This window comes from Brienomyrus brachyistius, chromosome 20, assembly GCF_023856365.1.
Source record: "Brienomyrus brachyistius isolate T26 chromosome 20, BBRACH_0.4, whole genome shotgun sequence".
Taxonomy (NCBI): Eukaryota; Metazoa; Chordata; class Actinopteri; order Osteoglossiformes; family Mormyridae; genus Brienomyrus; species Brienomyrus brachyistius.
The window spans coordinates 12,711,235-12,723,168 of NC_064552.1; the positions used below are offsets into that span (position 1 = coordinate 12,711,235).

General features: G+C 44.8%; 1 protein-coding gene across 1 annotated transcript; it reads left to right on the plus strand.

Annotated features, from left to right (window-relative positions):
• zgc:174164 (uncharacterized protein LOC570656 homolog) lies at positions 1-11,574 on the plus strand. Its single transcript, XM_048987935.1, has 22 exons — positions 1-153; positions 767-876; positions 957-1,033; positions 1,199-1,277; positions 2,392-2,468; positions 3,866-4,061; positions 4,205-4,267; positions 4,357-4,428; positions 4,842-5,011; positions 6,097-6,184; positions 6,391-6,521; positions 6,660-6,831; positions 6,921-7,010; positions 7,573-7,768; positions 7,905-8,010; positions 8,739-8,919; positions 9,042-9,128; positions 9,199-9,304; positions 9,397-9,532; positions 9,649-9,724; positions 10,557-10,600; positions 10,916-11,574. The coding sequence occupies exons 1-22, from the start codon at positions 78-80 to the stop codon at positions 11,031-11,033; spliced, it is 2,451 nt and encodes an 816-aa protein (XP_048843892.1). The 5' UTR covers positions 1-77; the 3' UTR covers positions 11,034-11,574.
• The last annotated feature ends 360 nt before the right edge of the window (positions 11,575-11,934 follow it).

Below are 11,934 nucleotides of genomic sequence, written 5' to 3' on the forward strand. Positions count from 1 at the left end.
AAAGGTTCCTGATTGCATACACACTTTCTTTGCCACGGAAGTTAGCGCGCAAGCTCGCTATTGGAAATACATTAGCGATGGCAATAATGCAGGGGAAGAGTATCGTCGTTCTTGTGCAAGTTTTTTCTTTTTTAAGGGCAATTACAAGCCACGGTAAGGCCAGACTAATACTTAAAAAACATATGCGGATTCAAACTCAAAGTAGGAGTATTTTATCATGACGGCTAACCTGTAGAATACTCACCTAGTAGAGTGGTGCAGGTGTTGTTAGTCACTCAACACAAAATGAAAATTGAGTTATGTGATTAATAAGTTGCTTCAGGATATCTATCTATCTATCTATCTATCTATCTATCTATCTATCTATCTATCTATATATATATATATATATATATATATATATATATATATATATATATATATATATATATATATATATATATCTATCTATCTAGCTTTACAAATGCTGATTGCTAATCTCGAAGAATGGTTGTTCATTTTTGTAATGCATGTTTTTGTGATGTTTAACATCTTTTCTTTCATACTTTGAAAAAAAAGCTTATACATCATACGCTACCAGATGGGTCTGACTGGTTACGAGAACGCTTCTTTTTTAATAATGTATGCGGTTGTTTGAATTGTATCATAAATCCAAGTTCAAATTTTCTTATTTGGATATACGTTTTGAGCGTATCTTTGTTCGTGGTCACGGGTAATCGGTTATGTTTAAACAGGAATCGGTGCTTTGAGTAGCCTGTCTTTGCAGGGCTCGCCGATGAGCTGAAACTGCAGCTTTCGAGCCGCAAAGTTGTGTATCCGCAGATAGTCCATCACAAATGGAAAAGACAAGCCGAACCTGTTCAGGAGTTGGAGCCGGTAAGCGGAACATTTGTGGCTTATTTGTAGATCAGGGTGTGACCGACAGTACAAAGGCTAAAAAATTACTTTTATCGCAGGAAGTGGAAAACGATGAAGTTACATATTCTCTAATCATTGAAGGAAAGCATCACTTAATTCACCTGGAAAAAAACAAGTACGCTTTGAAAATCCATTATGCATTTCCATTATCCGGCCTGTGTGCTATATAATGTTTATCTCCAGATCATTTTTCACAGGTGCAACAAACGATATGTATAATGAGTCCACCATACTGACACACTTCTCTCATTTTTTTATGTTATTATTTTTTGCTGGACAGACACTTCTTGGCGAAAGATTTTGTTCTCTTCTCCTATGATGACAGTGGAAAGCTGGTGGCTTCATATCCAGCAGTTAACGTAAGTTATGAATTGAGTTCTGAATGTGAGGTAGCCTGGAAAGAACCGACATCAGCCTGACACAAGTGTGTATAAATACACTCCAGCCGCTGATCATTAGGATTATTTACCGTCTAGATATTTCAATTAAAATTCGCATAATGAGGAGACGGAAGGGGCGAAATACTTGACATTAAATCAGCTCAGTGACTCGACATGCCAGTTTGTCGCCTGATCCATGTTTGTTCGACGTCTGGATTGTTCAGTCTGCAGGTCGTATACTTAATGAAGTGTCCCAAGAATTAATTTTATGAGTTTGACGTCGAGAGCCATATTATATTGCATCACTCTTTTATTTGCTATAACGACTATGTGTGATTTGTTATATACGCCTATATGTTATTTTTATTATGAAGCGTATCAACTTACTGACCGAGAAGATTAGAAAATATTAACGTATCAGCCGCTTTTGATGAGGGGCAGATTTCTATTAAAGGCAGGTATCCTCTAGTAAAACGTGTCTGTGTGAAAATGTACTGATTGAGAAATATGTAGGCCATACCATGTCCGTGGCGCAATTTGAACAAATATTCCGTCAGTAACCGTCGTAGTGTTAGAAAAAAACCCTCGTTAGCGCTGTTAATCTATCCTCTCTTGGCTACTGCGGGAAAAGTAAGTGGGAGCTGGAAGAAAACGGAACAGAATAATGTAGTAGTTCACTCTTAGGGCGCTTTTCCACCGCACCAAGTGCGGTTCCATCGATTCCGGTCAATTACAAGTACTGAAAGTTCCAAAGCGAAAGTGCCAAACCGGATCTGGTACATCTTCGGTACTTCAGTACTTTGGGCTGGGACTTGAAACGCTTTACTTAATGTACTAATTAATAACAAACAAAGTGTTAGTTACGTACTGATTGCCCGTTCGTTTATCATTAGTCATTACAGTTCATGTAGTCACGATTTGTACTTGAGTAGTAACTGAGTTACTGAGCTATTTATGCTCCGCCAAATAATGTGTTACCTAGAAGCCAGCCTTCCTCGTTGTCCTGTCAGAAACCCATTCTGTATCATGCAGAAGGACCTTTGCGATATGTTCATGGCCATCAGGTGTTTCGTGTGTTTCTCTGCCATTGTAGAGACATTGTCATTATCACGGACGGCTGGAAGGACATGATGACTCTGTGGTGGCACTTAGCACCTGCTCAGGTCTCAGGTATGTTCAGTCATCCATGTATCGTCCATAAATATTTGTCTAAGTGAGCCATGGAGCTGACCCTAGGATTCACATGGCGCTGAGTAGGGGACACCGCAAGGGCACAGTCACACACTAAGGGCATGCAGTTCAGGGACACTAGTGTCACCATCTCTGGTCAGCTGGCTAGCGTGAGATTTTCACATATGTAACAGTTGTATATTACTTTGTAAGTAGTGTATAGGGTTTGCAAACTACCGCAAGGCTAATAATTCAGCTAATTTTAGGTTTATAATGGAATTATATAGATATGCCATAAGATTTTTTGTGTGAGAGTCAGAGGGCATTTTTCCACCACACCAGGTACAATTCAAGAAAGTTCCAAAAGTACGGTACTTCAAGGTGTTGGTTTTCCACTGCAGCGTATAAAGTGGTAGCAGCGCTGTATGAAATCACAGCGCGGGGGTGGGGGTGTATTTTGTACTAAATTGAAAAAAATGGCTGTAGTATATTATAGAGCTTGGCGAAGTGCAATATTAATACCAACATTACATGTTATGCACATGCAATTCCTACATCGCTAGTCAACTATATTAAAATAAGGCTTTTTATTACTTTCAGTTCTCTACTAATTTTATAGCTGTAGGGGTTAAAGTTTCGCTAAAATATTTTTACTCCGTTACTCTGTCATAGGAAAAAACTTAGCAAGCTTCGCTATTTTAATTGTTATTCCTATTATAGATTTTTATATGTTTAAAAATCAGTTTAAAGTTTTACCTCCGCTGCTTTTGCATGAGCGCAATAATCATTTTCCTCCTTGCTGTTTAAATCACTCCTAGACTAGTAGCAAAGGACGAGGAGACTTGTTTACAGGTGTTGTGCCGAATTCTGCACCCCTGCTGTGAAAGCACTCAATGAGCACCAAAAACCCCAAATACACACAGCGGAACTGTAAATCATACGCCGAACTGTAAGGTGCACAAATGATGGGAGATTTATATGAGTTAAGAACACGGTAGGATCGGACAGGGTACACACAAGACACGTTTCAAGTCCCACCCCAGAGTGCCAAAGAACTACCCCAGCTGGTTTGGCAGTATCAGTATTGGAACTTTTCATAATGGTACTCGACTGGAAAAGTCAATAAGTACCTAAAGTACAGTACTTGGCGCGGTGGAAAAGTGCCCAGAAATTGTGTCACGTGTGAGAGTTGGCAGCCCTGTAATCACGATATTCAAATGTGTGAGGAAATCAGACTTTGCTAAAGGAAACCCACAAAACACAGGCAGATCATGCAAACTCCACACACAGATAGTGGGAGCGAGACCACAGCGCTACTGTTGAGCCACCACCCTGCTCTGTTGGTTTAACCTAGGAGAGGAAGCATGAAAAAAAAATTGTGTTTGTTTACCTTTCAGTGGCGTTATTTTCTTTGGAAAAGAGGGTTACGGAATTGAACCGGCTGCCACTCATTCCACAACCAATGAACACTACCTCTTTCCACTGGAACCCAATCAGAATGAGGGGGTCTTCTGTGGAGTGACCAATGAAATGGATACCTCCGATGGATACGCCCACCCTGAGACTACCTTGTCTATGGCCAGATTATTCCGGGTATAATGCAATACCTTCTTTTTTTGGCAGGCAATAAAAGTTGTGACGAAAGGATTATGGATATAGCAAACCTGAAAGTGCCGTCTGTTAACTCATAGTTGGGTCATTCTTCCTCCCACACTTGTTTTCCGTTCCCTGGTCAGAAAAAACGTAATTTGCCACAAACCCGATATGTTGAGCTGGTGCTGGTCGTCGACAAGAACAGGGTGAGACCTCTTTTTATTTTGTCAGTTGGTTATTAGCTACCTGTATGTGGGTGTTAAATGGATGGCTCATTTTCACGCTCTGTCCTCAGTATGACATCGAAAAGGGCAACGATACTGCTGTGACAGAGGAGATGGTATCACTGGCCAACCTGCTGGACGGGGTGAGACCTCTTTCTTTAATGAATTCCACAAAGCAACAGGCCACCTTCTGCCCCCTTATACACCTACACAAACATGTGTCATATGCAAGTTAAACCAGTTATTTCATGAATGATATTATATATTTCATAATTTGGGGTGTCACTAGAGACCTTGGGCCCCATGAAAGCATATCGTATTAGACTCATAATCCAGACTGATCCAATTATGTTAAAAATTTTGGTACAAGCCCTTGACATCCTAACTTGTCTCCCTTTTATAGTGTCTCTGGTACTATTAATAACATCCATCTATCTTCCAAGGGCTTGTCCAGTAGAGGGTTGTAGTTATAGATAATATTTGACCATAATTTTTGAGTAAGTGTAGCAGATCATTACACTCAGCTGTCTGCTCCATGAAATCCTTCTGTCCCCAGTACTACCAGCAGCTGAATATCCGTGTGGTTCTGGTGGGAATGGAGATCCTGAAGGCGGGTAACCCGTTCAGCGTAAACGGCACTGCGGGGGAAACTTTGGGCAACTTCGTCAAGTGGAGGCAGACTGTGCTGCTGCCTCGCATTCAGCATGACGCGGCACAGCTTGTGCTGTAAGTTTCGGGGGGGGGGGGGGGGGTCGCTTTTTAGATGGTTAAAGAGGTCCATAGACCCCCAGTTTAACTATCAAAGATGGGCAGGAAAAAACAGGTACGCTTACCTCAAACAACAACGTTTGTCCCGTACATTGTTACAAAACCTGAGTAGAAAAAAACGAAAAGATAATTTTCTCGTGTGAAAATCTTCCAAAATTTACACGTAAAATGTATTACGGGTCCCAAGAGGGCGTGTAAACAGGTGAGTAAATCAAGGTTAACAGTAAACAGGTGAGTAAAACAAGGTTAGCAGTAAACAGGTGAGTAAATCAAGGTTAGCAGTAAACAGGTGAGTAAATCAAGGTTAACAGTAAACAGGTGAGTAAAACAAGGTTAACAGTTTGCTGCTTCTCTGTTCTCTGCCCCTTACGCAACCCGGAAGCAACTGCTCCACCTGTGTCATACGCTTCAGTTCCGGCTAAATTATTTTACAGCAATAATAGCTGATTTAAGAATGAACAATAGATTGTTTCAACCCTGTTTTTGTCATTATTATTATTTTTTTTTCTTTCCTCTGCGCGCCACAAATGTACATTTTGTTTAAATCTCTGTACCTAAAGCGCCTGTTGACAGGTGTTTGCTATGCACTACTGGAACCCAAGTTGGCTTAATGGATAATGATTAAGGTGGACCTATAGGTTGTGGGTTTAGATCCAAAAAAGGGGTGTGTTGACTTGTGAAGGAGCCTTCATGAGCTTCACCACAAGCAGCTAGACATTTCTCCGTAGTTCCCACAAGCATGTCAGCATTAACTGAGCAACTTTCCCACCGTAAACTTCCCTTACGTTATTACTCATAACAGTTTGATTCAATACGTGGTGCCTGTCTGTTTTACATATTTTAATTATTTAATATGTTTTTTTAGCATCATGTAATGTGTACAGGCACATAATGTGTTCAGATTATTTTATAAAGTTGCCCCCCCCTACAGTTTGAATAACCCTGACATAAACCATCATCAGGCATCATTGCAGTGAAGGTGACCAGCCTGACCTTGTTTTACAGCTTATTAACCTGTTTCACTGTGTTTTACCATGTTTTAGGGGCTTGCCTCCATACTCTGGAGGGATCCTTGGAATGGCCTTCGTGGGCACTGTGTGCTCCGCCTCAAGTGCCGGGGGAATTAGTGTGGTAAGGCCAGGCTTACGGACTGTGACTTACTGGCGGTATTTGCCAGGAGTCGTTCTCAGTTCTGTCACAAAATCTTCCCATTTCCCGTCCTGCCAGAAGTCGAAATGCCCCCGGCCACACGCGGCTGATCTCACAAAATTCCTATAACATAAGCGCCAGGGTAACGGATTGTCAGCTGACCTGCTTGCCCCTCCCCTCCCCTGCAGTTCACGGACAACCATTTGGGTTACTACTCCACGATAGTCGCCCATGAACTGGGCCACAACCTGGGGTTCAGCCACGACAATGGCCACTGCACCTGCAACGGGTCTGACTGCATCATGTATGCATGGGCCAGGTATGTGTGCTTTCCACACCCGCGCATCACACTGTGGCGTGAACTTCCCCCTTCTGTGTATAAATGAGGTTTTAGTAGTTCCTGCTTTTCAGTTTCTTTGTTGGTATTTCTGACACCTTGGTCACTGGCGCCCTCTAGTGGGTCGACCTTGTTCAGCACGTGCAGCAGCAATGACTTCGAGACACTGATCCTACGGGGAGGGGGCGTCTGCCTCAAGAACATGCCACCCCCCGCCAACGTCATCACCTACGCCGTATGCGGAAATGGTATATTGGAGGCCGGGGAGCAGTGCGACTGCGGCAAGCCTCAGGTGAGCTCCAGAGTCACGAGGCTGAGCTGAGGTCCGCCCGGCCTCGAATCCACGCTCTGATGCCGACCTGCTGCCCATGTTTGTTATAGGTGTGTCAGAATGTCTGCTGCAATCCCGCTACCTGCCAGTTCACCAAGGGCTCCACCTGCGCGCAGGGCAGCTGCTGTCAGAACTGTCAGGTAGGTGGCGCCCTGTCGCCCCATCCTCCTCCTTCAGAAATTGGCCGTGGCAATCCTTTTGGGGTCGACTCGGCGTGAGGGAATTCCACATATCGCAAGGTTCTTCATCAGAAGTTCATCAGGTAGAAAACAAGAAATTAAGTTCCTCTTTTAGCTTCTGTTTAATAATCTACACTTAGAGGGTGTGTGTTCCATCTTTAATCTTGGCCCTTTTGCAAGCTTGGTGTACATCTGTAACTAATCCAGTACAAGGTTGAAGTGAACTAGCAGCCTATCCCAGGAAGCACAGGGCACAAGGCAGGGGTAGACCCTGGATGAGATGCCAGTCCGTTGCAGAATACACACTCACTATGGACATATCAGTAAGATACGCCAGTTACCCTGACTGTCTTTCGATTGTGGGTGGGAACTGGAGTATCCAAACGAAACCACAACTGAACCTTTTCCATAGTATGTTCATCAGGAGATACCTGCGTAAGTCTTGTTGAGCCACACCTGGTTCCCCAGAGACCACTTGGCATCAGCGTAGGACTGGGCTGAGGGCCATGTGTCTGTGCTGCAGGTCATGGTGGCAGGGACACCCTGCAGGCCGTCGGTGGACACATGCGACCTGTCAGAGTTCTGCACCGGCCAGTCGGGCTCCTGCCCCAGCGATTATTACATCATGGACGGGACGGCGTGTAGCAACAACACTGCCTACTGCTATGATGGGCGCTGCCAGACTTACAACTTCCAGTGCCAGCAGCTGTTCGGGCAAAGTAGGTACAGGGCAATTCCGACCCCACCTTCCCTTCCACCCCCCCCCCCCAATGGTGGACAGCCACTTGACACCACCGCCTTTGGGGGCCTCGTCTGTCCGAATGCTTAATTTCTCCACCACCGGTTTCTTCACAGATGCAATGATGGCCCCCAACATCTGCTTCAGTGTGATCAACGCTAGGGGGGATCCATTCGGCAACTGTGGATACAAGGGAAGCAGCCTGGTCGGTTGTACGGTTGCGTAAGTATCTCCCGTGCCTCTCTGGGCCTGGAAGTGCTCTCCCTCCTGCTAATGGCTTAATTCGGCATAGAGAGCATGCAGGACCTGCCCCAGACTGCGGTGACGGTTTAAGAGCCGCACGGATGCTCTCCCCTGGGGATCGCAGTTGTCTTTCCTGAGTCGTTAGCAAGGAGTGAGCGTCAAGAGAGACAAACAAATGAGGGTTTTGTAGCTGCTTTGCATTTAATTTGGCTGTAAAACGATGATAGAATGACGGGGAACATGTTTTGAAGTAGAAGAATGCTCGGACATAAGGACTACACGTCCCGAACGGTTATAAACCGCAATGTGCGGAAGGTGCAGGGGGTGGCTGGGAGTGTCTGAACACTTGCCTGTTAGTATTGGTCTTTATTACCACACGACCAAGACTGGTGGCACAGCTTGCTACAGCTGGGGACTCTGTGACAGTAGCAATTAGCTTATTTACAACTTGGGCATAAACAGAGAATAAATGCAAGACACAAGATACACAACAGACGCAAGAAAGCAGGTGATAAATACAGTGGTTTGTGCAAATTTACGTAGTGCAATGCAGAAGGTTGACTGGAGAACAATACAGGCAATACACACCCATATGTATAGTGCATATTTATGGCTGTCATGGCTACTTTCTCAGAAGCTGATGGGGTTAGACAGTTCTGGTGGTTTCCCTCTACACTGGTGACCCACCCGTGTGTTCTGCCCTGCAGCCAGTCTCTGTGCGGGAAGGTCCAGTGCACCAATGTGAACGCCAACTACCCACCCCAGGGTGCCATCATATCCGTGCAGAACATCAACGGGACCAACTGTGTGAACGCCAACTTTGACCTGGGCCCGGATGTCCAAGACCCCGGCTACGTCAAACCAGGCAGCAGCTGCGCGCAGGGCATGGTGAGACATTACAGTGTGTTGTCCAATCCTATTGGACCTGTGTATGGAGGCCTATTGCGATTGGCTGAAATTTTATGAGTGTGTGTCCATTAATCTCGGCATTCAAATGCCTTGTCTTTCAGACATGCCTCAATTACCAGTGCGTCAATGCCTCACTGCTGATGCCGAATCATTCGTGTACCCCCAAGAACACCTGTTCGGGTAATGGGGTAAGTGGGTCAAGGGGGCATCATCAGTTTGGGGCAATTTGGGGATATTGAGTGAACTCGATGTTTGCAGGTATGTGACAACCTGGGCAACTGCTTCTGCAACAACGGCTGGAGCCCTCCCTATTGTAACAGAGCTGGCTTTGGGGGCAGTAAAAACAGCGGCCCTGCCGAGATAGGTAACTCCACCTGCCTCACCATCACATGGATCCCATCCTCTAGGGGGCGCTGCTGTCTGCCTGCAGCCAACACATTCCGGTGTCTCCCACAGATTACTCCCTTCGGAACGGCCTGCTCATCTTCTTCCTGCTGGTGGTGCCCATTCTCATCGTCGTCGCCCTGGTTCTCATCTACTTCTTCAAGCGCGACTGGATGAGGGCATGCTTGAGGAAACGCCCCCCTGGCGGGTAAAAGTGCACTCCCGTTTTCCCCCCAGCTACACCTCGCTCTCCTCCACCCAATCGGTCCCTCTCCCAGTATCCTTTGCCCTGCGGGCTGCCGTGTGAATCGCTGTGCTTTGCAGGTCACCGAATGCTGGCGGGAACAACGCGAGACCCTCCCCACATCCTCAGACACAGAGCAATGACAGATCGCGGCAGGTAGGCTAATCTGTCCAGAATATGGTCTCTCCCTCCAAAATGGCACCCATATCATCTGTATCAGCCCATCAACATAAACCATCTACCATTCGAAATTAATTGGTCACATGATTCAAATTGTTTTGCTGACTGTTTCCTGACGGCCCATCCCTGATGGGTGGATGGATGGATGTTAGATGAGGGTTGCTGAACCGTCTGTTTTTGGTTGAAAAAACCATGAGGATGCAAAAAGTCTAGAATCTGATGTTATTAATCTGAAGGTGCACAAATAAAAATAAAAATAATAGTAATTGCATTCTTCAGCTAATGTGAATCTAGTTTCAGCAGCAGAGGTCTCTGGATCACATGCCTGCAGCATGTGTCAGTTGTTTTGAAACACGACTTCAATCAGTCCAACGCCTCAGTACAGTGTAATTGGACATGAGTAAAGTTCTACTAGAGAGGAGTGAGGTTTATAAAAGCCAGAGGCAACACATTAAAATAGACTTTTAAAATGTTTTAAGGTTAATTGCTTATAACTGAAATCCTTCTCCAGTGTTTTTAGAGTAAATCTGATGTTCTCAAACTTCCACCCAGGACAAAGGAACTTTTTTTGTGAATTGTATTTTATCCCTTATAGACTGGAAGAGTGTGACTCAGTTACAGCGCCCTCTTTGGTCACACTTAACACTGCAGCAGAGAGTGTGGGGGTTATGGGCTGTCAGATTGCTGGTCCCAACAGCATCACATTGAATTATAACAGCGCACTGCTTTCTGGGAGCAGTAGTATGTTTTGCTACTTCAGAGCAATGCGGTTTATGAGCTGTGTCTATCTCCACCCTCCTATTTCCAGAATATGCCCTCATACATGGCACGCCCTCCAGAACAGACGCCTCGGTACGTACCTTTCTCTGAGATCACTACCTTAAAGGTAGGAAGGACATATTCAGAACTGGGCTGGGATTAAAAATTGGCACTGGAATTGGGTTCCCATTGACATATTTTGCTGAACCACAATAAATTTTGCCAGTTGCTTCTTTTTTTGAGTCCAAAGGGGTAGCAGTAATATTAAAAGAGTCTCAAAAGTGTAAATAATCACCAGCATCAGCACACTAGCACACCAGCCAGTGATCTTTATATTAAAAGGGATTCTTGTCACACTCTAGCACGCAAAGTGACACTGCCTTATCGTGGTGCTTGTGTATCCCACAGATATGCACAGGGTACCGGCGCACAGCAGGGCATAACCCTGCCGGCCCCGCAGCCGATACGACAGCAGGGGCCCGGGGTCCCCAAACCCATCGCACCCAGGCAAGGCGCACCGCAGTGACATCATCGCTCATGTCACGCGTGGTTACTGGGTGCATCCTCTCAACATGGATAAATCAGTTTGACGTTGTGTGCCTTTCATATACTAAGCATATTTTGAACCCTCAATCTCTCTCGAAAGTACAACAGGCACACATCATGAATGACAGAATGCCTCACTCATTCATTTTACTATTGTAAGATGTGCACCATTTAAATGACTGCCTATGATATTTTGTTCCATATGTGAATTAATTTGTCTAATGCATGGATGGCCAGTGTGTATGCAGGTTTTCACTGCAGCTCCTTAATTAGATTACAGTTTAGAGGACTGATTGGCTGAAGAGTCATCACACCCGGGTTTAAATAGCTGACGTAAAGGTTATCCCAAAAACCTGCGCACACACCAGCCATTTGCGGATAAGATTGGCCATCCCTGGTCTAAGGTATACAACCACCCTTCTAACAAAAGATATTTTCAGGGAATGGAAGCAATATTTAATGTAAAAATGTAATGAGTATATTTTAATGTGAATGTGAACTAAATAAAATGGTTTTATTTACATTTGTGGTCTTCCTCGACAGTGTGACTTGTGAGTGATGTTTGTGAGCGTTACTAAGTGTCTGTGTTTTAAAACATTTAACATGTAAAACACTTTTATTCTGGGAGACCAGCGCTTGTGTCCTCGTGAAATTTCTGCATTGGTGTCAGAGGCAGGATGTGTGGCAACACTACGTCAGTAACACACCCTCTGTTAAGCTCTGAGGGTGTGGCTTGTGTGACTTGGCCCAGGCGGGGGCAGCATAACATTTCCCGGATCCTCGCTTTGTCCTTTGGTCCTGCTCAAATTAATACTACATTCATTTTGTTACACAAAAAAGATAGGATTAGTATTTGGAAGAATAAATAAAAAAATATATAG

Excerpts from the sequence above, each read along its gene's own strand:
- zgc:174164 (XM_048987935.1), top strand. The coding sequence starts at position 78 with ATGGCAATAATGCAGGGGAAGAGTATCGTCGTTCTTGTGCAAGTTTTT. Across the intron at positions 9,129-9,198 it reads ACACCTGTTCGGGTAATGGG|GTATGTGACAACCTGGGCAA; the intron begins GTAAGTGGGTCA and ends CGATGTTTGCAG. Across the intron at positions 10,601-10,915 it reads CCTCCAGAACAGACGCCTCG|ATATGCACAGGGTACCGGCG; the intron begins GTACGTACCTTT and ends TGTATCCCACAG.